Source organism: Orcinus orca, chromosome 16, assembly GCF_937001465.1.
Source record: "Orcinus orca chromosome 16, mOrcOrc1.1, whole genome shotgun sequence".
Lineage (NCBI taxonomy): Eukaryota > Metazoa > Chordata > Mammalia > Artiodactyla > Delphinidae > Orcinus > Orcinus orca.
In genome coordinates this window covers 2,269,913-2,295,109 of record NC_064574.1, presented here as the reverse complement: position 1 = coordinate 2,295,109, position 25,197 = coordinate 2,269,913, and the positions used below count along the sequence as shown (strand labels likewise).

Below are 25,197 nucleotides of genomic sequence, written 5' to 3'. Positions count from 1 at the left end.
TGCCCCAGTGGACCTGGCCAGCGTGCTGACGCCCGAGATCATGGCCCCCATCCTTGCCAACGCGGATGTCCAGGAGCGCCTGCTGCCCTACCTGCCGTCTGGGGAGTCGCTGCCGCAGACCGCGGAGGAGATCCAGAACACGCTGACCTCGCCCCAGTTCCAGCAGGTAGGCGCGTGGCCCGGGTGCCCCGCTGTGTGCTCGCAGTGGGGGGCACTGCCCACGGCAGCACAGCCCCCGCAGTGCTGAGCACCCCTGCCCCTGTGGCTCCCCCAGTTCTCTGCATGGACTCAGGCGCCTGGCTCTTCCCTGCAGGCCCTGGGCATGTTCAGCGCGGCCTTGGCCTCGGGGCAGCTGGGGCCCCTCATGTGCCAGTTCGGGCTGCCTGCAGAGGCCGTGGAGGCCGCCAACAAGGGCGGTAAGTACTTGTCCCTCGCCTCAGTCGAGGCAGAGGTGGTTTTCTCCTTGCGTTTGAAAGCAAAGGCCTCCCCGGTTGGTTTGTGGAGCTCGGGGCTGGCTTGTCCCCATGGCCCTGGCCGCCATCTGATTTCCACCTCCCAGCCCCCTGGTCAGCAGGGCCAAGCCAGGGCCTAGAAAGGTCACCTCGTGCTTTTAAATTGGTTTTAGATGTGGAAGCATTTGCCAAAGCCATGCAGAGCAGTGCCAGCCCCGAGCAGCAGGAGGGCGGCGGGCAGGACAGGAAGGACGAGGAGGAGGACATGAGCTTGGACTGAGTCGCCTGCTGTCAGAGGGCTGGCCGCCCGGCCGTGCGGCCTCAGCGGGGGCGTGTGAGCACGCCCCTCCCACCTCTGTCCCAACTTGCTCATCAATAAAAGTCTTCTCTTTTATCTGCCAACTCTGGTTTGCGTGCCCGGGGTGGGTCGTGACGGCCCCGTCCGTCCCCCTGTCATCGGGAGAAGCCCCTCCAGGTCCCGCTTCTGACTGACTCTGAGGGACCGGCGTGCTGGGGGAGGGGCTCCGCACGTGAGCGCTCTGCTCGCCTCGGACCTCCAGACCCGCTGGACTGCTTTTCTTTTTCTCCATTTAAAGTTGACACTCGGTTACACAGAAGTGACTTTAATTTTTGTTTCAAGAAGCAGGAATGAATGACTTACAGAGCTCCCATTAAAAATTGGTGGAAGGGAAATTTCATAATTAAACTGAAAGATAAAAAATATAAAACCCCCATTTTGCAGTGTTTTACCCTTTCCCGTAGAAAGTCAGACATAACTTAAACCATTCCCAGAAATAGGACTCATCACCCGGAGAATCTGCAGTCTACATGAACAAACATACTCAAACCATCTAAAAAATCGGCCGAGGGCGTGTTGTCAGCAGGTTGTGTGGAGGGGCTGGGGGTTCCAGGGTGGGGGAGGACCCTGCCCGATGGGGCGGCCTGCCTCGGGGCTCTGGGCCTGGGGGCTCTGAAAACCCTCTCCTGGCTGCTGGAGCTGGTGGCTGGGGTCCCAGAGGGGCAGCTGTGCTACGTGGCTGGGCAGCCGCTGGCCCCCACTGCCCCCTGCACGCCCGCAGCACGAGGCCAGGAGACCAGGGCCTGGTTCACCACCAGATTCCGCATGCAGCCGCGGTAGGTTGGAGGCTGCGTCCAGGGTTCTGGGGGTGGGGGAGGGAGGGAGACGGGTTGGAGCAGAGGCCGGCATCCCACCAGGCTTCGGTCTCCCCGCCGGGGTGGAAAGCAGGGTGACCCCAGTGCCTGGTCCCCAGGGACAGCCTTCCTCCCTCCCCCTGCCCCCAGGCCGAGGCCACACTCACCAGGCAGGCCCCCGAGGTACAGCGGCACTGGGGCGTCAGCCGGGGCGGCCGGCGCGGGGCCCAGGGTGTGGTTGCTCTGCAGGTCCACCTCCAGCCGGAGCCTGTTCCCGCCTTTGGTCACTGCCGGGCACAGGTGTTCCTTGTGGCCGGGCTGGGGCGCCCCTCACCAGCCAGCCACAGGATCGGGGCCCTTTGCCCCTTTGCTCCGGCTTTTGAGTCCTTGCCCGCCCCCCGCCCCAGGGGTCTACAGCTGCCCCCAGCGGGGGTGGGGTCAGGAGGGCCCAGCTCACCTGCTAGGTGGTGCCACTGCCCATCACACAGTGCCTCGGGGAGCGTCACCAGTGTGGAGAACTCGCCTGAACCGTCATCTGCCCGCAGCAGGACCTGGGGCAGCAGCGGGTCAGGAGGGCCCTACCAACCCAGATCTTGCCCTGAGGCTGCGGCCCAACCCGCTTACCTGCCTCCCCAGCACCCGCAGCTCCAGGTAGGGCGGTGCTGGGCCCCGACCCAAGTGGAAGATGAGGCCGGTGGCTGTCTGGGGCCGCACCTCCAGCTCCAGGCCCAGGTCAGGCAGTGTGGCCCCCAGGGTGTCTGCAGGGAGGGGCCGTGAGAAGAGGAAGGCCTCGGCCCCAGGCCCCCCCGCCCTGTTCTGGGCGTCACTCCCACCCCAGCCCAGGCACGTAGGGGACTGGGGGACGCCAGCAGGGGACAGACCTAGAGTGATGGCTCCCCCGCTGCCTGCAAAGAACAGGCCCTTCTCCAGGGGACCGGAGAAGCAAGGTGTGGCCCCCACCACCCGGGTGGGAGCTCCCAGGAGTTGCCCGTCCAACCTCAGTCTCTTCACACAACCACTGAACCCGTAGCGGCTGATGGCCACCTGCATGGGCACAAGGGTGAGCTGGGTCAGGTGCCTGGGGTGCCGAGGAGGGCGGAGAGCGTCCAGCGGGGCAGGGGTGGGAGGCTGGGGCGAGGTGGCTCTCACCGGGAGCTGTGGGCTGTGGCCGCCAGCAGGGAGGCCCCCCACAAAGAGAGTGTGTGGCCGGGGGCCTTCCTCCCCCTGGTGCCGCCGGCCCGGCCCCTCCCGGCTCTGGGCCCAGACCCCGTCCGTCACCAGCTGGATCCGAGTCTTCTCCCAACGCACGGACACCTGGGAGTGGGAAGGCACGTCAGGATGGGAGCCCGCAGGGCCAGTGCCCCACCCCGCCCCGCCCCTGCGTCCCCTCTCCCCAGCCCCTCACTGTATGCCACCGGCCAGTCCGTGAACGCTGGCGGCTCTGGACTCGGAGCTGGGGCCCAGGGCCTTCCGTCTGAGCAACAAAGCGTCCGTGGCTCAGGAAGAGGGCTAGGGAAGGGCTGCTGGCCGTCAGGGGGGCAGCGAAGAGCAAGAGCCCTCGGGGGGCGTGCGGGCGGATGAGCATGGAGAGCTGCGACCTGGAAGCCAGGCGGGCACGTCAGCCGAGGCTGCCCCTACCCCGGCAGCCCCCTCTCCCCACCGCCGGCCCTGGCCTTACCAGTCACTGGTGGGGGGCGGGACGTGTGCAAACTCCAGGTGACTGGACAGGGGACCCCCAAACTGGTAGGCATCTCGTATGGCCCTGCGGGGCCAGGGTGGCGAGCAGGAAGCGTCCTGGGCGGGCTGCCGGCTGCGGCGGGAGGCCTGGGGGGTCGGATGGGGATGAGGGAATGCAGGAATGCATGGAGGCCACCTTCTGCCTACCCCAGCCCCTTGTCCCCACCTTCGTGGCCCGCAGTCCTCGCGGGCTCTGATCTGGCGCCTGGGTGCGAGGGGCCGGGACGCAGCCTGAGCTCACGTTGATACCCTCCAGGTTCTGCTGCAGGTCAAACACGCGCTGCGGCCCCAGGAGCCTGCGGAGGGCAGGGGGTACGTGCGGGTCGGTGCTGGGCCGGGCCGGTGGGTCGTCACCAGCCCTCACGGGGCCCGCTCAGCTCACCGCAGCACGAAAACGTTGCTTATGCAGCCAGTGAAGTTATGGAGGGCGTCAGACTTGGGCAAGCCCCCCAGGAAGAGCTGACTCGACCCCTCAGGCTGGGGCTGGGGTGGCGGCCCCCGGTGGGGCCTCATCTCCTGAAGCTGGTCGTCCACATAGAGCCGGACCCTGGCGAGGAGAGCAGCGTTTCCCCCGCCCTGCCCCCGACCCCAGCTCTACTGTGCCCCCTCCCTGGAGAGGCCAGGTAAGCCGGACTCACCCCGTGGCGTTGCTGTAGAAAGTGACATAATGGGGGGCCCCGTCGGCAAAGCCTCGTCGCGTTTTCACCTCGGTCCTTGCAAGCCGGAGGGTCACATGGCCCTGCTGCAGGGACACCTCGCATGGCCCGGTCTGGGGACAGTGGCTAGGTCAGCGGGCCAGGCCGGGGGCCCAGACTCCCTCCCTTGAGCCACCAGCCCCGCCCTGCTGCCCCAGAGGTGGCGGGGCGGACGCACCGGGGACTCTCGGTGGAAGAGCAGAGCGCTGTCCTGGCTGCTGCGGAAGCCGAAGCCGGAGTAGACGTTGCCCGTGAGGGGCACGGCGTTGCTGGGGAGCGCCAGGCGCAGATAGCCGTGGCCGTGGAAAGTCATGGCCCGTCCCACCTGCGAGCAGGGTGACCGTAAGGGCCCGCGGCGGCCGGAGAGGGCGCGCAACTGGGGGAGGGAGGGGGCTCACCAGCAGGTCAGCGGTGCAGCCGGAGCTGATGCCCGTCGTGTTCAGCCTCTTGAGATCCACGTACTTGCCCAGAGCTTTGATGCCCTTGATGCAGCCGCGCACCGAGCCTCCGGAGGGAAAGAGCCGCCGCAGGCTGCGGGGAGGGTCCGCGGGACGAGTGTCAGGGGTGGCCTCTCCCAGGCCCTGCCCACCACGCCCGCCCCACCCCAGGGCCAGTGCTCACCTCGGGGGCAGCTGGCTGGGTGGCACGCCCCCCAGGTAGTAGGCGTCGGCCAGCTCCAGCGTGCTGTCCTGCTCCACGCTGAATACCGTGGTCCTCTCCACGCGCACCAGCACGCGCTTCCGGCTGCCCCCCAGCAAGAACACCTGGATCTGGGAAGCGCCAGCACGGGGTGGCACCTTCAGGGCGAGAGCTGCGACCCCCCTGCCCCTCCCCACGCCGGCCCTCCCCGAGCCCAGCCCTACCGCCTTGCTGGTCGTGGTCAGAGGCGGCGGGCGCTGCAGCGGGTCAGCCTCCTTCAGGCCTGCGCCGAAGTCGTAGAGGAACACGAGGCTGCCTTCCCGCACGGCCAGGCACAGGAACTGGTCCTGGGGGGGAGGGGAGGGTCAGTGTGGGCCGGGCGGGCTGGCGGGCCGGGCCGTGGGGACGGCAGACGTGCCTGGTGCCGCAGGAAGAAGAGGATCCCGCTGTAGGACACGAGCCGCAGCTCCTGCTCGAAGCGTTTGGTGTTGCTTAGCTGGCTCTCCACGCTAATGCGGGCGAAGCCGGAGCCGTCCAGGTAGGAACCATCCGTGAGCCACGGGTCCCCGGTCGACTTGGAGCTGCGGGTCAGAGGGGGCAGGGTCAGCTGAGGGCGGGCCGAGCCGCGGTGAGGTGGGGGTCAGGCCGCACGTACCGCGCACAAGGCTTATCCACGGCTGTGTCCAGCTGGAAGGTCTTCTCGAAGTTGTAGAGACTGACCACCTCTTCGTTCAGCGTGTCCAGCTCGATGCAGCCCCGGTAGCCGGGAAAGCGCAGGGGTTCGGGAGGCTGTGGGCACAGCACATGGTCAGGGAGCCTCCCCGCCCAGGACCGACCCAAGGGGAGGAACTCGGGCTACAGCACGACGGACCGAAGCCAGACCCTGAGCAGGACTTCCTGGGACAGGGGTGCAGGGCGGGGTGGCCGCGCACCCAGGCCGCACCGGGCTCACCGTGAAGTTGCCAGGGTAGCCTCCCACGTAGAAGACAAAGTCATCCGGCTGCACACTGAGCAGCCCTTCGTCCCCAGGGGCCACCGTATCACCCTTGGTCTCTTGGATCATCTGATTCTCCACTGTGACAGACATATGGCCATACTGGAGCGTCCTGAGGGCAGAAGTAAGAGAGGGAGGCGTGGCCGCGCGGTCACGCTGGCGGTGGGGGGAACACCGTGAGGGCCGGGCCTCCCACCTGTCAATGCTGACGGCTGCGAACTCTTCCCCGATGTCCTCGTCGATGCTGAGGGCCGTGGGGCCTGCCGCCCCGAGGCGGTACACCCAGTGCACCTTCTGGCCACGTAGAGCCACACCCATGTAGTCGCCGGTGGCCTGTGGTGGCAGGAGACTCAGCGGGACAGGGACCCGGCGTGGGCCACCCGCTCCAGCCTGGCGCCCGGCTCCACCCAGCCCACCGAGCCCACCCGCTACCTGGCGGCTGCCCATGTACAGCACAAACTGGTCCCCGGCGACCTGGCCGGGCGGCGGCTCTGGGCTCTGCAGGTAGAACTTGAGGGCGGTGTAAGAGGCGAGGCTGGCGAGGTCCCGAGGGGTGCGCAGCTGCACCCCTGAGCTACCGTTGAACTTCATGGGCACCTTGACCTGAGTGGGGGCACAGAGCCCATCAGCGCCTGCCTCCTGGTCTCCCAGACGCCCACCTGGCCCTGGCACTCGCACGCACCTTATCGGCAGCACCCCGGGCCTGGGCAATGAGCTCCCGCACGCGGCCGATGCTGGCCGACAGGGCCAGGCTGGCGTTGTGCGTCCCACGGTTCTGCAGGAGGCTCAGCTTGGCCAGCAGCTGCGGCAGTGTCTTCTCCAGGGTGGACACTGCAGGGGGGGAGCGGATGTGGGGAGGCAGCCCTGAGCCCCTGGCCTCCCCACCCCAGCCCACCCTCTTGTCAGGGCATTGTGCGTCAGGGCCCACCTGAGCGGCCTGCGTCGAGCACCACCCGGCCCAGGTCCTGGCTCTGCAGGCCCTTGTACTGGCCCTGCCACCGCTCCACGTTTTTCTGCATGTCTTGAAGCCGGGACTGCACGCGGGCGGCCGTGTCCTGGGCTTCGGTGACCACGGCCTTGGCATGGGCTATCTTCTTACTTGTCTCGTCTGTGGCAGGCAGTGTGCAGGCTCAGCGGGGGGCAAGTGAGGACCATCGGGGGGCCTCATCCCCATCTGGGGAGACCACTATAGACCCCCATGCCAAGACCAGCAACAGGGATGTCACCCCCGCCCCCGATCTCGTGAGAGCCTCAGCGCGGTGGAAACGCACCCTCTGTCCTCTCCCAGACGGCTCCTCCTGTGCCAGCCTCTCTCGCCACAGCTGGGTCACCCAGTGTTGGCTCAGCCCCGCCTCCCCATGGCCCCCCCTACCCCCGCCAACACCATCTCTCCTGAGCGCACCCCCCCCCCCGAGTCCCCGTGGCCCCAACCCAGGCTTGTGGGGAAGGTTGACTCTCGAGTCGGCAGGGATCCCTCCTCTGCCCTGAGCCCTCCTGGCCCCCCGGCCCCCAAGCCCTCAGCTCCAGCACGCTGGCCTCTGCTGCTGCCTCCACCTCCCCCCTCCCCACCTCCCCCAGATGCCCCAAGTCCCTGCCGCACACTCCCGCCTGCCCCGCGCCACCTCTCTCCGCGCGCTCCCTGCCCCTTCCAGTTTTCACTTGCTGCCCGGGGCTACGTTCGTTTGGCATCTGTCTCCGACCAGAAGCAGATCCCCAGGGCTGGGAAGGGTCCCCAGGGCTGGAGCTGCCCACACAGGGGTCCCCCTCAGCCGCCCCGGCCACCACTCCGGATGGCACAAGTGTGAACACGTCCCCCATCAGAGCCTACTGGACAGACTGGCTGATGTCTATCCAGACAGGTGTCTCTTCAGCTCTGGGGACAAGCAGTGAGGGCGGGGGCAGGAAGGAGACCCACCCTACCTGTGTCCATAGCCAGCATGGCCTGCACCTCCCGGAGTCGGGCCGCCAGTTGTTCCTTCCTGGCCCGGGCATCGCGGAGCCGGGTCCCGGTGCCCTGGAGGGTGGCCCACGCTGCGGGGCAGGCAGCCTCAGTCCCGAGGAGCCCCCGCCCCCAGGGTACAGGTGCAGCCCATTTCAGTCCTCCCTCCTGACCAGGGAGGATTAAGGCTCACACGCACACGGTCAGATGGAGACATGTGGACACGAGGGCCCTCGGCTTGGGGTGGCCCTGGTGCCCAAGTCTTGGCGCAGCCTCCTGGGCCCACAGCCAAGGCAGTTATTCCCATTTTACAGGTGAAACAATGGAGGCTCAGAAAAGCTGAGCCGTTGCTCGTGGCCACCAGTGCCCTGAGGTGCTAGCAGCAGAGGGCGCACCCCACTGCCCGCTCCCCACCCGCTCCTCCTCGACGGCCTGGCATGCACACGGCCCTCAGCCAGGACATCAGGGAGACCATGAGCTGGGCCCCACGTCCCCTTCCCCAGGCCCTTCCACGTCCCGGGGGCCTGTCACGAGGCCAGGGTGGGTGGTGGGCCTTCGCAGAGCTCCCAGGGACGCACTTGCCGAGCAGTGGGGAAAATTCCCACCGAGGGCAGCTGCGACCCTGGTTCACACGGTCACAACCCACATGGCCGGAAGGCGAGGGTCCCCACGGAGCCCGGACGCCCAGCTGGACCCGGCACTCACCGAGGCCCAGCCTCCGCTGCTCCCCAAGGACGGCCTCCTCCAGGGCATTGCTGTCCACCAGCAGCTCCCGGGCTCGGGACGCCAGGCCCCGCTGCATGACTACCTGTAGACACAGAGAAACAGGATGCAGTTCACACCTGCCTGGTGGAGCTGCAAGGGAACAGGGGCTCCCGCCGGGGCTGTGGGGGGCGTCGGGGCCTCACCGCCCATATACGGCTCGCCTGCTGCTGCGCCTGGCCGGCGGCACCCTCGGCGGCCCGCACGGCTTGCAGAATGCTGCTGTAGGCGTTGGCGGCCTCGACGGCCCGCTGGATGAAGCGGTCCTGGTTGACTCCCTGGATGATGCTGTGAGGGGAAGCGGGGAGGATCCTAGGGTGCGGGTGGGGGCTCCGCCCACCTCACGGGCCTCCGCCTGCCTGGCGGCTCTAGACTCCCGGCCTTGCACCGCCCTGTGTGCCTGTCCTGCTTCTTCCTGCCACCCTGGGCCCAGACTTCTGCCCGGCCCCTGCAGGGACACCGGCCTCTCCTTCTAAGAGCCCTCCCAGACCAGCTAGGCCGCCTCCAGGCCCTGGCTGCACGCCCCCGGGCACCCTCTTTGGGCCCAGTACCTGGAAAGGTTGAGCGCCAGCTGGTCCAGCTGCCACGCGTGGGCCTCGGCGGCCTCCACCAGGTCCACCTTTCTGCTCGCCGGGGAGAAGGCCCGCATCTTCTCGAGCAGGGGCGTCCGGGCCCCGTCCAGGCTGGCAGCAAGGTGCTCGTACTCCTGGGGGTGGGTGGGCTTAGGTGGGACCCTCGTCCCCATCCCCTACTCACCCCCACCTGATCTGCCCCCGCCCAGCGTGCCGCCCTTTGGGAGGGGGGGTGCTCACCTCCTTGGCCTGGTCCATGCCGCGCAGAAGCTCAGTGAGCCGGACCAGGGTGTCTCTGGCGGCCTGTAGAGTGGCCCCCAGAGTGGCGTTGTCCCGGAACAGCTCCTGTTTCCGTTGCTGGAGACGATGGGGAGTGAGAAGGACATGACAGAACAAGGATGAGGCAGGAAAATGAAGGGGTGGGGTGATAGGGTAGCGGATGATGAGTATGAGAGTGAGCAGGGAGGGGGGGCGGCGGGACTGGGGGAGGAGGGGTCGGGACTGGGGGAGGAGGGGGCGGGACTGGGGGAGGAGGGGGCGGGGCTGGGAAGGAGGGGGGGGGCTGGGAAGGAGGGGGCGGGGCCGGGGGTCGCGGGGCAGGCTCCCTACCAGGGCTTCCTCCAGCCGCTCCTGGTTGCGGCTGTTGAGCTCCTCCGCCTCCCGTGTAGTGCCCACCGCCCTGTTCAGGGCTTCCCGCAGGTCCATGAGTCCGGCCTCGTGCTGGGCCAGCTGGTCTCGGGTGCGTGCTACCAGCGCCTGGTTCCTCTCCCAGCGCCTGCTCAGCTGCTCCTGCACATGGGCCAGCACTGGCCAAGGCCCAGGGCAGGAACGGTCACTTGGGCAGTGACTCCTGGTGCCTGCCAGTCCCCGTCCACCCTCCCAAGCTGATGGGATGCCACTCCAGGCTGACCTCAGCCCCAGAGCCCCCAGCCGGGTCCTCACCCCTCCCGTCTCTGCCCTGCTGGGGCTGACACCACTCACGTCTCTGGGCCTCCCCCAGCTCAGCCTCAGCGGCGGCTCGCGGAACCCCCAGGTCACGGGCCCGCATCTCCCGGAGCAGCCGTTCCACCTCGGCCAGTGTCCGGCGCAGCTGCTCACCCGATAGGGCTGAGGCGTTGGCTGGTGACAGGCGGTCCGTCTGGGACTCAAGCTCTGTGTGGGTTTGGGGAACGGGCTGTCAGGGCCCAGGGCTGGCCTGCTGCCCGGGCACACCTCTGCCACTGCTTCCGAGCCAGAAACGCCCAGTCAAGCATCTTCAGCTAACCCCCGTGTAAGCCGGCGTGCCCCGGACGGCCCCCAGCTCCTGGCTCCAGGCCGCCGGCCCTCTCGCCACACCCCCTCACCTCCCAGGGCGCCCCCCCAGGATCCCCACCACTGCCGTCTGCTCAGCCCGTGGGCGGGGGCACTGGCCCGTCTTGTGGGGCCCACGTGCCCCCACCTCCCAGCCCGGACCCACTGTTTCCGCGGCCGAGGCCCATCTCCCTGTCTAAACATCCAAACGTGCCGGTTCTTCAAGGCCGAGCCCCCTGGAGGCACGCCCCCTGCCCTGACTCTCCCCGCCCTGCCCAGGTGGGCCAGCCCCTACCGCTCAGGGCGCGGTCCACAGCCCGGACGGCTGCCAGCAGCGTCTGTGCCCGGCCCAGCGTGGCCTCGGTGCTGTCCAGAAGCTGGCCGGCCTGGGCTCGGGCCCCTGTGGCCTGTGGATGAAGTACCCATCAGGCCTCGAGGCTGAGCTGCGGGTCAGGGGTGATGCTGGATGGTTTGGGGCCCGGGGAGAGAGGCCTCTTGGGGAGGAGTCTGCTGAGAGAAAGCGGTCCCGGGGAAGGGCTTTCCTGGAGGAGGAGCATTCCAGGGGGTGGGTTCTGGGGCAGGGCTCCCCAGGCGCCTGCCTGGCCGTCCAGCTGCTGCACGTCCTGCCCGAGGCTTGAGGTCTGTCGTTCCAGTGTCTCCAGCTGCTGTGTAGTCTCATGACGGGGGCCAGGAGGTTTCCGGAGCTGGCTCTGCGGGGAGGGGAAGGTGAGAGCCTGCGACCTGGGCAGGGGAGGCTGGGGGCCGGGCCGGGCAGTACCTGCAGGTCGGTGATGGAGGCGTTCAGCCTGTGCAGCCGGGCCCAGACCACGGAGCTGGCATTGACGCCACGCAGCTGCTCCCGGATGGCGGGGAGGAGAGCGCCGGCCCGCTCCAGGTCGTCCAGGAGCAACACCACACAGTGGTCACACACTGAGGGCAGGGGGCAGGTGGGCGTGGGGTGAGGGGTGGGCCTGAGACCACCAGAGAGTCATGGGGTCGGCGAGCTAGAAGCGGGTCACTAGGGGTCACGGAGATGGAACGGGGTACTGAGCTGGGCTGAGGGTTACGAGGTTAGGGGTTGCAGAGGTCAGCGTGGGGGTCTCAGGGTCAACAGGAGGACAGCCGTGGGGTCTCTCAGAAAATTGACAAGGAGCGCTGGGACCAGAGAACTGATCTGGAGGTGGAGGTGGAGGTGAACGTCGGGGTTACCGAGTCAGCATGGCGCTGGGACCGGCACCATCCCAGATGGAGTTGGGAGGGGCGGGGGAGCCGGGTGTGGCCAGGCGGCTGGGGCAGTGGGGAGGGCAGGCACACACCTTCGCAGTGCACGCCGTGGCCCCCAGGCCCTCCTGGCATGGGCACCTGGTGCTGGTGGCTGCAGGTGTCACAGCGCTCCCCACTGAGCCCCTGGGGGCACGTGCAGCGGCCCGTGTGGACGTCACAGTGGCCGCCCTGGCACTGGCAGCCTGGGGTGGGAGGGGTGGGGTGAGTGGCCGGCTGAGGGCCCTGGGGTACTCCTTGCTGCCCCGAGGTGTCCCGCCGGCCCACACTCACGCCTGCAGCCCTGCTCAGGGAGCCCCCAATGGCCGGGGGCACACTCGCGACACTGGAGACCCCCAGTCCCGGGCCGGCAGTGGCACTGCCCGCTCTGGGGGTGGCACTCGGAGCCCTCGGCAGCTGGGCCACAGGCGCACGGGCGGCAGCCCCCGCAGCCCTCAAAGCCGAAGTGTCCTTCCTGGGGGCACAAACTGCAGTCAGAGCTCTGCCCAGCTCTTAAGACCCAGCTTCCTTCAGCCCTGAGAGCCTGCACCTCCAGCCATGACGTCCTGCCCCTACACCCATACCCCATCCCTCTGGCCCCAAGCCCCGCCCCACAGCCACAAAACCCCACCCCCACACCAAGGCCCCACCCACAAAATCAAGGCCCCGCCCCACCCTGGCAGCTCTACCTGACAGTGGTCGCAGCGCTGACCGGTCACACCCGCTTTGCACAGGCAACGCCCACTACGGGGATCACAGGCCTCCGTCCCACAAGGGGAGCAGTCACACCCTGCAGAAGGGTGGCTGTGACAGTAGCCCTGACCCCACCCCAGCCTCTTCCCTCCCACCCCGGGAAGCCCTTACCGGGCACCTACTCCACACGCATCTCCATCCTGCCCCAAGCGAAGCCCCCAGGCCCTCACTTTTCATCCCCTCCCTGCTCCACCGAGGTCCAAACCATGCAGCTGCCTGCTCACCGGCCCATTTTGCCCGCCTCCCCTGCAGCCTGGGCTCAGCCAGAGGACCCGTCAGAGCCCTCGTGGGGTGCCCTCCCTCAGGAGAGGCCAGAGTCCCCAAGTGACCCTCGGCCTGGCCGTGGGGTCACCTGACCGTGAGTCCTGGGGGCCCGGTCGGGTCCACCCTGTCCACACTGGGCCCGGCCCGGGACACAGCCTGCTCCGGGTGGGACACCCAGGGGCCCTTCAGCCCCGCCCTCCCTGCCTACGGGTGCAGTTGCCGGGCAGCAGGGCGTTGCCGTAGAAGCCGGGGGCGCAGCTCTCGCAGCGGGGCCCGGTGGTGTGGCGCAGGCAGCCGCGGCAGGCGCCCGTCAGGGGGTCGCAGTCGCTGAAGAGCATGTTGGGGTCGCCGTTGCCGCTGCAGTCGCAGGGCTGGCACGAGCTGCCCAGCACCAGGGGGTTCCCAAAGAAGCCGGGTGCGCACCTGGTGGGGCGGGATCATGGCTGGTGCTGGCAGGCAACGCAGCGTCCCCGGGGCCACGCACGCAGACCCCACCCCAGTCAGGCACCCGCCTGCCCAGCTCACCGCTCGCAGGAGGCCCCAGCATAGCCGGGTTTGCAGAGACACTGGGCGCGGCCACCTCGCAGGATGCAGCCCGTGGCGAAGCTGCAGAGACGGAGGTGGTCGTTACACCCCAGCACGCTCCAGGTGAGCACCAGGTAAGCGGGGGGGGGGGTCCCCCACTTCATGGGCCCACCCCGGATGCCCCGGCCTCCACAGAGGGCAGTGCTGACCCAACCAGGTAGGGGGTGGTGGTATTCCATTCCGGGTCTTTAAGGACTTTGGTCCACCAGTCAATGGCCGGGGCCCTGGAGGGGCTGTGGCCCAGCTCACTTGTTGGAAGGCACAGCCAGAGGGCAAGGGCAGCTGATGCAGGGGGCCGCAGGGTCCTCAGGTCCGCTGCGCACGAAGCCGGCCTGGCAGCGCTCGCAGTGGTCACCCTCGGTGTCGTGCTGGCAGCCCTGGGGCAGACGGGACACATCAGCACCGACGGCGGAGGCCTCGCTTCCCGCCAGCTCCCCCACCCCCACCCTGCAGGACTCCACCCACTGCCAGCAGGTGCCCTGCCCAGAGCCCCTCCCCTCCCCCAGACCTCAGCGTACCCGTAACTACTGACCAAAGGCCCCCTGGTCTTCCCTACCCTGCGCCTCTGGTGGCCGCCCTCCCCTGCGGGGCCCCACTCACCACGCAGACACCCGAGCCAGGGAGGCAGCGGTCTGAGTGGCCATGGCACTGACAGGGGATGCAGCGACCCAAAAAGAGACCTTTGACGTCCCGGTAGTAGCCAGGGGCGCATTCCTGGGGGCGGGTGGGCATCAACAGTCAGGAAAGGAGGCGGGGCCAGCCTGGTGTGGGGGCAGCCGGGGACCCCGCTCCTGAGCCTGACCGACCGCTGAAGGCACAGTCACCGCCCATAAAGCCACGCAGATGCCGCGGGCTCAGGGGACCACCTCCTGTTCTCCTCCAAACACCTCTTCCAGGCGGGCGGAGGGAGGGGAGGGGGGTTCGGTGATGCTGTCTGGGTAAACTGTGGACGTGGGACGGACTGGGCACTGAATAGATGAAGACCAGCTGCGTGCACGGGGGGCCGGGCAGGGGGCAAGTGACAGCGGATTAACAGACGGATGAGCAAGTGGCCGGCTCAGCCTGTGGTGGGAAGGTCAGCTGCCGGGAGCGTGATACCCAGCTGGCAGGAGGAGGGGTGGAGTGAGATGGAGACGGAGGCCAGGCGTGGACGCTCGGGGGAGGGTGGACGTGCGCACGTGGGGCAGGGCGACCCGTCGGCGGCAGCCCGGCAGCCCGGTGCCTGCCCCCGCCACCTCACCTGGCACGAGTCCCCACGGTAGTTGGCAGGGCACATGCACAGCTCCACGTTGCTGGCCGGAGGTCCCCCGCCCACCTCGCTGGCCACCTCCAGCGCCACCCTGCGCAGGGAGATGGCTGAGGAGGTCTGCGAGAAGAGGGCGCGGATGTGCAGCTGCTCCAGGCCGGCCAGCACCATCATGAGCTCCTCGCGGGACACAGCGCTGCGCGTCTCCATGTGCCGGAAATTGCCCTGCGCGGCCATGACAGGGCCTCAGTGCGGCCGCCGCAGCGGGGCGCAGCAGGAGCCCAGGACAGACCCTTCCGCGGGGGGGTGGGGGCACGCAGGACACGTGGGGGGGGACACGCGGTACAGGTGAGTGACGTCTGATCTGAGAGGCAAAGACTTTAACGCACGAAAGCACTAACTGCAAATGAAAAATGAACGACTTGAGTACATCAAATGCAAGAACATCTGTTCATCAGAAAAGATCTTACAGAAAGACACAGGCTACAAGAGTACAGACTAAAACAAGACGATCGCAGCTCTGAAGCCAGGACACAGGGTGAACCTCAGGAATAACACGAAACCCCTCGGAAAGGAAATGGACGAAAGACACGAGCTGGTGGCCTGCAGAGGGAACCCCAGGGCCAGGCGTCAGAGGAGCTGCTCACCCGTCAGGGACCAGGGGTTTGCAAGCCAGCAGTCGGCCCAGGAGCGTTACCCCCACGGGGAACCAGAAAAGAGGCGCGCTGACGAGGGTCCCGCCCACTCCTGGACCCTGTTTTCTGACACGGAGAGCAGCCCCTGCAGCCCTGGGGGCCAGAGACGGCTGCTCACCTCCACCAGCTGCAGCTCCCCGCGGTGAACGTGGCCGGGCGCCGGGTACGCTGGCTCCAGGAACGCGATGCTCATCTGGTTGCCCTGGGGAGGCGTGTGGGTGGATGAGGGCCAGGAATCGGGCTGCCCACGGTCCCGGCTCGGCTGTGCCCGCTGCCCGCCCTTGCCAAGACCACCCGGTGGGCCACCTGCAGCACCACGTCTGGTCTGCTCTCCGTGGGGATGAACACGTCTCCACGCTGGGTCTCCGAGTGCAGTTCGTAGTGGAGGGTCCCACCGTAGGACGACACCTGGAAGCCAGACAGAGGGATGCGACCTGGCCAGACCCCGTCCACGGGCCCAGAGTCGACAGCAGTGGTTCTAGGCACCCTATCCCTCCCTGGACACCAGCATCCTCACTGCCGGCCCCCCCAGGCCTCCAGGAGGTCCTGGACACCCTCTGGGTGCCCTCCCAGGGGCCAACTGGCCTGCTCACCCGGTCCCCCAGGTAGGAGGGTGGGGCCTGCCAGTACAGCTCGGGGAAGGCCTCAGGCACGCGCCGCAGGTCCGCGCGAAGCAGTGTTCCCTCCGCCTGCCGCTCGTGGGGCACCACCTGCCGGTCACCACTCAGCAGCGTCCAGCCCTCCATGTCCACGAACTGCAGGGCACGTGGGTGGGTAACACAGGCGCATGCCCTCGCGTATCACAGGGCCCCGTCCTACGTCTCAGACCCCCTCCCTGAGTCCCCTCCCGTCCTGCCCGCACACCTCCCGGCGGGCGTAGGCGGAGCTCCGGCAGCGATCCGTGGCCCCGAAGCAGAAGCAGCGGGTGCAGCCTTTTGGGTTGGCCACGTCCAGGGAGAACGTCCCAAGGCGGCACTGGTCACACCGCGGGCCCTGCACGTTCTCCTGGGGGCAGGAGGGCACGACAGGGCAGGGCGGTCAGCCGTGTGCCCGTGTTGGCTGTCACCCCACAACTGGGCTGACTGTCCCAAAGGCGCCTACAACCTCCCAGAGAGACGAAAGTCCGCTGAGAAGACAAGACAAAGGACGGGGTGGGGTCGTGTCGGCAGGTCTGGCCCCAGACCGCCCTCACCTTGCAAGAGCACTGGCCTGTGAGGGGGTCGCATGTTCCAGGTGCAGAGCCTGCTTCGTGGCAGTCGCAGGGGCGGCAGCTGGGGAAGCCGTAGAACCCGGGAGCACAAGTGTCACAGCGGCGTCCGGCCACGTTGGGTCTGCACCTGCCGTGAGGGTTCAGCAGCCGCTGGGCCTCTCCTCCACCCGGCCCCTCACACTGACACGAGAGACCAGAGGTGCCCCCCACCAAGGTGGTGCCCCCCTGAGCGCCAGGGACACTACCAGGGGCTGGATGGGTTCAGGGCTCAGTGGCAGGCGACCCGGGACTGCCCCGAGGCCACGGGGACCCGCACCCTGGTGCTCACTTGCACTGGCCACTGTCCACATCACAGGTGGGGTCCATGAGTTCCTGGACGCCGGGCCCCGAGCAGTTACACTCCTCACAGCCGACCAGGGGGTGGCAGCCAAAGGTCTGGGGCTGGCAGATGACACAGTCGGGTGGGACGGTACGCGGCGGGCAGATGCACTGGCCTGTGAGCTCATCACAGAGGCGGCCGCTGCAGTCACAGGCTGTGGGGCGCGTGCACAGGCCCCGGTCAGGGGACCCAACGGCAGACCTGGGGACACTGAATGGCGGGGGCGGCGAGGCCACCCTACCCCCAGCCTGGTTCCACCCAGCTCCGGGCCCCAAGCCCCAAGGAGCTCCTCTGACGTGGCGTCAGCTGGGCAGAGCTGCTGCCTAGTCCCCGGAACCTCCTGGACAGCCCTGGAAGGCCTGGGCCCTCGCAGACAGGACGTGGCAGGGCCGGTCCACCAGGAACATGCTCCTGACCACTGTTTCCTGGAGGCACCCCTGGACGTTTCCGCGGACTGGGGTACTCACGCCTGCAGCTGGGGAAGCCCCAGTAGCCAGTGGCACAGCGGGAGCAGTCACGGCCTATGACGTGGGCGCGGCAGGGACACTGGCCCCCGAAGGGCTCACACGTGGGTCCCACGGCGCCCACCTCGTGGCAGCTGCACGGCCGAGCCCCGTTGTTATAGAAGAGGGAGAGGGAGGTGGCGGCATTGCGACAGAAGGACGACGAGCTGGAGGGGCTGGGGTGAGGGCGGGTGGTGAGGCCAGCTCCCAGCCCGGCCCCTACCCTGCTGCCCCCAGCCCCGAGCCCGGCCCACCTGACGTGGTAACCGTGGGTGGCGCACTGGCTGATGAAGTCGTAGGATTTGTCCAGGGGCTCCTCCTGGAAGTAGCTGGGGCTGTAGGCATCTTCGGGGACCACCAGCACATACTCCTAGAGCATCAAGGCCTGGTCACCTTCCCGCAGGCCCAGCGAAGGGTGCAGGTCGGGGGTGGGTGCCGGAGCCCACCGGCCGGGGCCGACGCCAGGGCTTCTCTGCCACAGGCCAGGGTCTGGCCGGGCAGCTAAGACAGCGGTGGCGATATCACACCCTGGCCCGGGGCCCCAGCCAGGCTGCCAGGTGCTGGGTCCCTCCTGGGGGCCACTCAGAGGGGAGGCCAGCCTCTGTGGCCAAACGGAAGCTTGGGGAGTGTGAGGAAGGGCCCAGGCTCCTGGCACCCTGTCCACCCCTTTTTGCCGGACGCCTCCCTCTCCAGGAAGGCCACTCTGACCAGCAGGGCCCCAGAGCTGCTGGGCAATATCTTGGCTCCTGGATCCCCTGAGGAGCCTCTCGTGATGGGCCTGGAGGTCCCCAGAGGCTGCTGCCCCTGGCACCTGGCCCAGGGTTGGGCCGCAGCAAGCAGGGGACACGCTGTGGCAGAGCGACCGACAGTGGTACGACGGGTGGAGGACGGCCACCAGCCCAAGAACTCACCAGCCAGAGCCAGCGGCCCTCGGGCACACGCACGGTCACGGTGAGCTCGCTGTCCGTCACATCCAGGACGGCCCGGCCCTCACACACCACCAGGGTGCGGCAGCCGTAGGCATGCGGGCAGAAGCTGGCGTTGGCATGGCCTGGAGGTGAGGAAAGGCAGATCAGTGTTCCCAGCACACACACAGCGCCTCACCCAGGCTCGGGACACTCCTGGAGTCAGCAGGGAGGAGAGGACCCCAACGTCAGCACCCACTGAGGACCACGCGTCCCTGAACTAGACACGCGTGCGACCCTCCCGAGACCCACGTGGCTGGGCCCACTTGTGCTACGTGAATCGGCTGTGGTCACACACGAGGCCCCACGAGGTGCAGGAAGGTCCCCGGGCTCGTCAGAGCAGAATGCAACAGACGTGCACGGACCCGGGTCCCACAGCGAGCACAGGACGGGGTGAACTCTGAACCACAGCACAGATGTGAGGGGCAGGGCCTGCCACACACAGTGGGCCCTGGGGCACCGCATGTGAGAGCTGATGGCAGGATGGGGCACGTGGCCCTGTCACAGCCAGGCAGCGGGCACCGAGCAACGGCCCCTGCGAGCTGTGGACCCGGCACGCGCCCCATCCATGTCGTGTGTGGTATCACGCGATGGGCCGTGTGGACGAGACCCCCGAGAGCCTCCTCGCCCCGGGGTCCGCCCCTCTGCTTACCCTGCCACACACGACCCCCGTTGATGAGGACCTCCACAGCGAAGGTGGGGTGGGCCGGCTGGTAGCCGTGCAGCAGGAAGGCGTAGCGGCCCAGGGCGGGCACGTGGGTGGTGAAGACCACGGTGCCCTGTGCCGGGGGGAGCAGCTCCGGTGAGTGGGCAGAGATGCAGGAGTATCAGGGGCTGCAACTCCCACCCCAGCCACCCCCCCGGCCCCTCCCAGCCCCGGCCCCGGCCCACACCTGGGGGTGGCGCAGCAGGGTAGGCTCCACGTCGGGGTCCGCAGCGGTTGGGGGCCGGGGCTGGGGCCCGGGCGGGGGCGCGCCCGGCGTGAGCTCCCGAGAGTGGGTCAGCGGGAGGCCGGGCGGCAGCGGCAGCACCTGGCAGTCCCTGAGCACCACAGGCTGCGGCGGCTTCGGGAAGCGGGAGGGCAGGCAGGCGGCACTGGGGGGTGGGGAACACAGGGGTGAGTCCCCGAGTCCCGGCCACCGCCCTGCCGCCGCCCTGGGCTCCCGCCCCCGGCCCCACTACCTGCTGGGGCTGAAGGCACCGTGACTGCTGATGCAGCGGACGCGGGGCTCCACGAACTCTGAGCTGAAGGTCTCCGTGGGCACCAGGGTGGCACTGTGCTGCAGAAAGGGGACAGGTGTGGGTGTGGCAGCAGGAGTGGCCCGTCCACACCCGCACCCGGGCCGGTCCTGCTCTCTGCACCGAGCCCCGGCCCCCACTCCACCTCCCTCTCCTCCAGCTGCACAGACCCCAGCCCTCAGCTGTGGATTCTGGGCCTGCAGCACCTCCCAGCTCCCCCGGAGGCCGTTCTTCCTCCCACTGCGCTCCACCGCCCTCTGTGGTCATAGGGCCGGGGACCCGGCACAGGCGGGCGCTCAGTGAGCGGGGGTTCGTGAGCAGGCATCTCCGTCCTGTACCGTCTACCACGGCGAAGAAATGTGTGTGACAGATACGGTAAAACGTGACACCTCAGGGGGTCTAGAAAAACCCGACAGCGAAGACAGAATACCACGTGACCATGGCGACAGCTCCATCCATCCCTACCAGGGCGTCGGCCAAAGAGGCAGCGCAAAGGAACACCTGTGTGACTCCAATTATAGAAAGTTCCAGAATAGGCAAACTAGGCGGTGCTGTCAGTGTCTGGAGGCAGTTACCCTGGCTGGGGCGGGCGGGGGGAGGGGGTGGCTGAGTGGCGTCAGGGGTGGGGCCATGTTGCTTCCTGGCCTGGGTACTGGGCTGTGGGTACAGCTCCATGGAGAGCCTAAAGTGTCCCAGCGCACGACTACAGCGCCGCGTGTGCATGAGGACAGAACCGCAGGGGTTCCGATGTCGAAAAATTGGGAGGAAGCAATGTAGCATGCGTTACTTAGCAACGTGGAAGAAACGGACTGACTCCAGAAAGTAGAAAGAGAAGTGCGCAGGTGGGACGTGCGATTACGCTTTGTTGTTGCAAGTCTGTTTTCAATATTTGACACTTTCATAAAAATACATGCATATGATACTCCGATAAAACTTTTAAAGGCCTAGGAAAACGTAACAGTGAGACTAGGTAATACTCTGACGAGAACGACATCACCCATTTTGTCACTTACTGAATAAACGCGTGTGCTTGGTTCTGGGCATTGAACTGACGATTAATATTGCCCAGAACGTTTAGCCTTGGGATTTAATCTTCAACTCTGTGAAGCTGACACAGAAGTTACGGGCTTCCCTGGTGGTGCAGTGGTTAAGAATCTGCCTGCCAACGCAGGGGTCACGGGTTTGATCCCTGGTCTGGGAAGATCCCGCATGCCGCAGAGCAACTAAGCCCGTGCGCCACAACTACTGAGCCCACATGCCACAACTACTGAAGCCCGCGTGCCTCGAGCCCGTGCTCCACAACACGAGAAGCCACCGCAATGTGAAGCCCGCGCACCACAACGAAGAGTAGCCCCCGCTCGCCACAACTAGAGAAAGCCCATGCGCAGCAATGAAGACCCAACGCAGCCAAAATAAATAAACAAATTAAAAAAAAAAAAGAAGCAAGTTACCACAACGATAGCAAATCCCAAGCTTCAGAACCCACGCTGTGTGGACCCCTTCCTAATTCGGGGCCACGAGGTGTTGTGTTTTTGTAAATTATACCAAAAAGCAGCCTTTCGTTCAGATTGCTCTTCCTACTCTGACTCCAGCGCATCACGGTCCCCTTATGTGACCGTGAACATTATTTATAAATAAATTTACATCTCATACCCACAAGGAAAAAACCCTGCAGGAGGAGGATTCTGGAAGAACCTCCACCCGATGTGAGCTGAAGATGGCACTGGTGATGGGTACCCAGGCTCATCACATTCTTCTACTTTTGCATGTGTTGAAAATCTTTGGAAAGACCTAACCCCACAGTGGGGTCCTGCGGCCCATGCAGGTGAGGGGGTTGGGGCCTTACCAGGAAGAATCGTGCCTGCTCGGCTGTGAGCCGGACGCTGGCCTCCGTGTCCAGGTGGAAGACCGCCAGATGGCGCTGGGCATCCAGGGCGGTGCCCCGGCACAGGGTGCTGGGGGACAGGCAGGGGTGGTCAGTGGGTAGGGCAGCCCTGGAGCCCAGAGCCCTCCACCGGCCCCCGGGCTTAAATCCTCTCCCCACTCCCTACACACCTGTATGGGCAGGGGTGGAGGGTGAGCGCCCCCTGCTGGGGGGCCCGCTGGGGGGTGTGCACAGCTACGTCCACCTCCTGGCGGGTGTCCTCATTGGTGTACTCCACCACCAGGGCATAGGGGCCTGGCTGCGTCACCGCCACCTGAAGCTGGACGTCCACCTGGGGGGACAGGGCAATGGGAGGCCCCCGCCCCAGCCCCCCACCTAGAGAACAGGACACTTCTGAACACGGCCCTTCCCATCCCCTCCCCGCACAGCCTCGTCCCCCATCTCAGGGCCTGTGTGCCCGCCATCCCTGCTGCCTGGGGCACTCCCACGGCCACTCGGCTTCCAACTTCCACTTGCTCCGAGCCCCCCCGCCCACCCGTGGCCCGCCGGCTTCATCACTGTAGAGTGTCCAGTGCCTGAAGTGAACCAGCAACTTGCCACCTCCTCACAATAAGCTGGAGGGCTGGGCCATCTGCACCCCGTGTACGGATGAGGCCCCGAGGCATCGACTCCCAAGGTCAGAGCCCCAGAAGGCAGCAGGTGCTGGGCCCCCGGCTGTGCCACCCATGCTCTGCCCGCCATCACGCTTGCCCTGCGCCTGGGTCCTGTCACTGCAACGTGGACACCCCCTCCCCGCCAGGCCATGGGCACGTCTCCCCAAGTCTTGACCCCGCCCACCCCTGTGGGGTCCCGGGGACACGCACATCTGCGCCCTGGCAGGCGACCAGCAGCGGGTGGGCGGGGCTGAGCTGCTCCGTGGGGCAGGGCCGGGGTAAGCTGTTGCCGTGGCGACACAGGGTCTCAGGCCCAGCGGCGGAGGGGAAGCCGTCCAGGGGCAGGTGGGTGTAGAGGAGGCAGCTGGGGGGGGCGCACAGTCTGGTGAGCACGGGACAGGCGGCCTGAGCACAGCAAGGGTCAGGCCCGCCCCCTGCCCCACCGGCCGGCCCTCACTGGTCCCCGGAGCGCTGCGCGTCGGGCTGGAACGTGCAGGGCTCGGTCACCCGCAGCTGCAGGAGGGCCGCCTCGTAGTAGGCGCTGGGCAGCAGAGCCACGTAGTCCTGGGGAGCGGGGGGGAGGTTAGGTGCCGTGGCCCCCGCCCCACGCCCTGCCCCAGCCCGCTCAGCCCCACCTCACCAGGAGCACCCCCTCGGCCTCCACGAGCAGGGCCCAGGCACCGGGGTTCAGCACGAAGGGCTCCCCAAAGCCCCTCTGGGGCACGGTGACGAAGGCAGGCTCCGTGCTGGGCGGGAAGGCCACGGGCTGGCTCTGCTCTGCGCCTGGGGTGGGGACGGCAAGACTCCTGGGCACGGCATGGCCAGCGGGAAGGGCCTGGCCTCCCACCCACGTGCGGGGACGAGGCGGGGCGGGCTGGGGCGAGGCGTGTGTGGCGCTGGGCCCAGGGGTAGCCCCCCCGCACTCACAGTTGGCGCAGGTGGCAAACTTGCCCTGGTCGTGCACGGAGACCCGCCCGCTCACGCTCGAGGGCCCACGGTTGACATAGCGGAAGACCAGTCGGAAGAGGTCAGGGGAGGCCACGCTCAGCCTTGCCACGATCCTGGGCTGCGGTGGGGAGGGGTGGGCGTGGAACGTCAGGGCTGCTCCTCCCTGGCCATTCCCGGCCCGGCCCTGCGACCTCAGGGGCCTGCCCGCCACTCGGCCAGCCACAGCGGGCGCTCAGCCAGGCCCCAGGATGGGGCAGCACCGCACCCACCTGGATGGGTGCCATCTGCGCGTAGCCCCTCCAGCTGAAGCTCTCGAACTCGAGCGGGTTGAAGCCGAAGCGCACGGCGTGGCCCTCGGGCGTGGCCGCCTCCTCCAGCTCCAGGCGCAGCTGGTGCAGGTCGGGAAGGTAGTGGTCCTGCGCCGGCCTGGCCACGGCAGGGCCGGTCAGGGCAGCTGGCATCCGGTCTGGGCAGGGCGGGCACTGGCCCTGCCCGCTCACCAGGGCCCCCAGGGAAAAGCCCGGGGGACAAGCTGCCGCCCCAGCCCCCTGCCCGCCCGCCCAGCCGGGGCGGGGGCACCCACTTGCTGCAGGTGGGGCCCTGGGTGCTGGGGCGGCACAGGCAGGCGCCTGTCCTCGGCTCACAGCCCTGTCCTAGAGCTCCGCCAACGTCGCACTGGCAGCCTGCGGCGGGAGGGAGCAAGTCAATGTGGCCCGGCCCCCGTCGCCCCCGCCTGCCCCGCCAGCCCCCACCCAGCCTCGGTGCTCCACCCACCCTCCGCCAAGAGCAGCTGGGCTGAGAGACCGCCTCACCTCCCCCAGGGGCTGCCTGGGTCCCTGGACAACAGAGGCCCTGAGTCCAGGGGCAAGGGCCCTGGGATCGGTCAGTGACGCCTGCCGCCAGGGGAAGGGTTGGAAGGGGGGAGCACCGAGGGGCGAAACCTGCCTCCTCGCTCCCACGCCCGGCACGGGTCTGGCCGGCATCTAGAAGCAGCTCAGCAGGTACCACGCCGAGCCCGGGCCCTGGCTGGGCCCCTGCCCCCTCTGCCCCTTCTGGGTCTCATCGTCCCCCAGGATGGGGTCCGAGGGCCGCGTAAGTGGCCGCTTACCACGGCAGCCGAAGTAGTCAGCCTGGTCCAGCCCGAAGAAGCCGTCCTTGCAGGCCGCGCAGGTGTGACCGCATACATGGGGCTTGCAGAAGCACTGGCCGTTGCCCTGGGGGCCGAGGGAGAAGGTGGGACCAGGCAGGGGAGGGTCCCTACGCGCGGCTCCCACGGCCCCCAATACCTGGGTCCTCAGACTCACCGGCTGGCACTCAGCAACTCCACCCAGTGTGCCCCTGGGGTCACAGCTGCAGCCTGGGGAAGGGGCAGAGTGGGCCTGAGAGCAGAGCAGGGGGCAGGAGGCCCTGAACTCCATCCCCGCCCCAGCTCTGTGGAGCCAGCCCTCCCCCACCCCAGGGGTCTCCCCCAGCACTCCGACACCCACTCCGGGCAGACTCACGGGTGCAGCCCTCAGGGTTGCTAGGACTCAGCCCCCAGAACCCAGGTTTACAGCGATCGCAGCTCGGCCCCTCCACGTGAGCCCGGCACCTACAAGGGATGTGCACCTGGGAGAGGATGAGACTGAGGGTCAGAGTGGGCCCCTGCCCTCCTACCCGCAAACGCTCAGCCCTGGAGCCCTGTCCCATCTCTGGCACGACCCTGCAGTGAGGACAGAGGAGCGGCCAGGCGAACAAATGGGCTCTGAGGTTGTCATGGCAACCGAGCAGCTGAGGAAGTGATGGTCCCTCTGGAAGTGATGGCCTCGGCCCCAGAGGGCTGACCTGGGCTCACCTCAGGAAGATCATGATCGGCTGGGGCCAGGCCAGCAGGGTGGCAGGAGCCAGCTGTGGAGAGATGCCCAGGCCACCGTCATTACTCAGTCACTGACCCCGACGGCCAAGGGCTTCCCCAGGCCTGGCCAGGACCCGAGGCTCCATGGGAGCCAACACACACGCCTCCCACACATGTGAACAGGCAAGAAACCACGTGTGCCTACATGCCCTGGTCCCCATAGCCGTGAGGGCACGTGCCCTCCCCCACCACACAGCACGTGATCATGAACACGCAATGAGACACACACGACAGGTAAACACATGTGAAGTCATGTGAGCACAAAGCACGTGAACAAGCATGAACAGACACAGCACGTGACCACATGCAAGTAAACAGGCACGTCCAAGAACCATGTGGAGATACGCATGGACATTCACAGCACGTGAACGCACATGCACGACACACGGACACTCGTGAACGCAGCACGTGAGCCATATGAACACACGCGAGCGCACACAGAGCACAGGGACGGTCATGGGAACATGCAGCACATGACACGCACAG

General features: G+C 67.4%; 2 protein-coding genes across 6 annotated transcripts in view; one reads left to right on the top strand and one right to left on the bottom strand.

The window, feature by feature from the left end:
- Window positions 1–846, top strand: part of LOC101269265 (proteasomal ubiquitin receptor ADRM1) — a 54,922-nt gene extending 54,076 nt beyond the window's left edge. For all 4 annotated transcript variants that reach the window (XM_049699674.1, XM_049699673.1, XM_049699675.1 and 1 more), the window contains 3 exons: window positions 9–166; window positions 314–416; window positions 626–846. In XM_049699674.1, coding sequence (XP_049555631.1) covers window positions 9–166; window positions 314–416; window positions 626–732 — 368 coding nt within the window. In that variant the 3' untranslated portion in view covers window positions 733–846. The remainder of the gene's footprint in view (window positions 1–8; window positions 167–313; window positions 417–625) is intronic.
- Window positions 847–1,059: 213 nt separating this feature from the next.
- Window positions 1,060–25,197, bottom strand: part of LAMA5 (laminin subunit alpha 5) — a 52,510-nt gene continuing 28,372 nt past the window's right edge. For both annotated transcript variants that reach the window (XM_033410207.2, XM_033410209.2), the window contains 64 exons: window positions 24,652–24,704; window positions 24,320–24,425; window positions 24,122–24,174; window positions 23,926–24,031; window positions 23,401–23,500; window positions 23,087–23,243; window positions 22,797–22,935; window positions 22,510–22,652; window positions 22,327–22,433; window positions 22,080–22,233; window positions 21,387–21,547; window positions 21,178–21,286; window positions 19,275–19,372; window positions 18,986–19,187; window positions 18,745–18,871; window positions 18,039–18,178; window positions 17,382–17,497; window positions 17,092–17,303; window positions 16,574–16,778; window positions 16,228–16,372; window positions 15,900–16,040; window positions 15,629–15,790; window positions 15,342–15,443; window positions 15,154–15,237; window positions 14,335–14,565; window positions 13,695–13,808; window positions 13,344–13,471; window positions 13,035–13,115; window positions 12,718–12,932; window positions 12,182–12,282; window positions 11,787–11,967; window positions 11,549–11,698; window positions 11,011–11,162; window positions 10,832–10,942; window positions 10,528–10,639; window positions 9,924–10,094; window positions 9,552–9,748; window positions 9,183–9,299; window positions 8,922–9,076; window positions 8,517–8,658; window positions 8,314–8,416; window positions 7,590–7,700; window positions 6,598–6,777; window positions 6,352–6,500; window positions 6,102–6,272; window positions 5,866–6,002; window positions 5,628–5,781; window positions 5,331–5,464; window positions 5,094–5,256; window positions 4,900–5,022; window positions 4,658–4,806; window positions 4,435–4,567; window positions 4,215–4,361; window positions 3,980–4,110; window positions 3,724–3,888; window positions 3,508–3,637; window positions 3,283–3,428; window positions 3,010–3,202; window positions 2,754–2,918; window positions 2,486–2,648; window positions 2,229–2,362; window positions 2,062–2,155; window positions 1,772–1,891; window positions 1,060–1,612 (listed from right to left, as the gene is read on the bottom strand). In XM_033410207.2, the coding sequence (XP_033266098.1) occupies window positions 1,482–1,612; window positions 1,772–1,891; window positions 2,062–2,155; window positions 2,229–2,362; window positions 2,486–2,648; window positions 2,754–2,918; window positions 3,010–3,202; window positions 3,283–3,428; window positions 3,508–3,637; window positions 3,724–3,888; window positions 3,980–4,110; window positions 4,215–4,361; window positions 4,435–4,567; window positions 4,658–4,806; window positions 4,900–5,022; window positions 5,094–5,256; window positions 5,331–5,464; window positions 5,628–5,781; window positions 5,866–6,002; window positions 6,102–6,272; window positions 6,352–6,500; window positions 6,598–6,777; window positions 7,590–7,700; window positions 8,314–8,416; window positions 8,517–8,658; window positions 8,922–9,076; window positions 9,183–9,299; window positions 9,552–9,748; window positions 9,924–10,094; window positions 10,528–10,639; window positions 10,832–10,942; window positions 11,011–11,162; window positions 11,549–11,698; window positions 11,787–11,967; window positions 12,182–12,282; window positions 12,718–12,932; window positions 13,035–13,115; window positions 13,344–13,471; window positions 13,695–13,808; window positions 14,335–14,565; window positions 15,154–15,237; window positions 15,342–15,443; window positions 15,629–15,790; window positions 15,900–16,040; window positions 16,228–16,372; window positions 16,574–16,778; window positions 17,092–17,303; window positions 17,382–17,497; window positions 18,039–18,178; window positions 18,745–18,871; window positions 18,986–19,187; window positions 19,275–19,372; window positions 21,178–21,286; window positions 21,387–21,547; window positions 22,080–22,233; window positions 22,327–22,433; window positions 22,510–22,652; window positions 22,797–22,935; window positions 23,087–23,243; window positions 23,401–23,500; window positions 23,926–24,031; window positions 24,122–24,174; window positions 24,320–24,425; window positions 24,652–24,704 (8,906 nt within the window). In that variant the 3' untranslated portion in view covers window positions 1,060–1,481. The remainder of the gene's footprint in view (window positions 1,613–1,771; window positions 1,892–2,061; window positions 2,156–2,228; window positions 2,363–2,485; window positions 2,649–2,753; window positions 2,919–3,009; window positions 3,203–3,282; window positions 3,429–3,507; window positions 3,638–3,723; window positions 3,889–3,979; window positions 4,111–4,214; window positions 4,362–4,434; window positions 4,568–4,657; window positions 4,807–4,899; window positions 5,023–5,093; window positions 5,257–5,330; window positions 5,465–5,627; window positions 5,782–5,865; window positions 6,003–6,101; window positions 6,273–6,351; window positions 6,501–6,597; window positions 6,778–7,589; window positions 7,701–8,313; window positions 8,417–8,516; window positions 8,659–8,921; window positions 9,077–9,182; window positions 9,300–9,551; window positions 9,749–9,923; window positions 10,095–10,527; window positions 10,640–10,831; window positions 10,943–11,010; window positions 11,163–11,548; window positions 11,699–11,786; window positions 11,968–12,181; window positions 12,283–12,717; window positions 12,933–13,034; window positions 13,116–13,343; window positions 13,472–13,694; window positions 13,809–14,334; window positions 14,566–15,153; window positions 15,238–15,341; window positions 15,444–15,628; window positions 15,791–15,899; window positions 16,041–16,227; window positions 16,373–16,573; window positions 16,779–17,091; window positions 17,304–17,381; window positions 17,498–18,038; window positions 18,179–18,744; window positions 18,872–18,985; window positions 19,188–19,274; window positions 19,373–21,177; window positions 21,287–21,386; window positions 21,548–22,079; window positions 22,234–22,326; window positions 22,434–22,509; window positions 22,653–22,796; window positions 22,936–23,086; window positions 23,244–23,400; window positions 23,501–23,925; window positions 24,032–24,121; window positions 24,175–24,319; window positions 24,426–24,651; window positions 24,705–25,197) is intronic.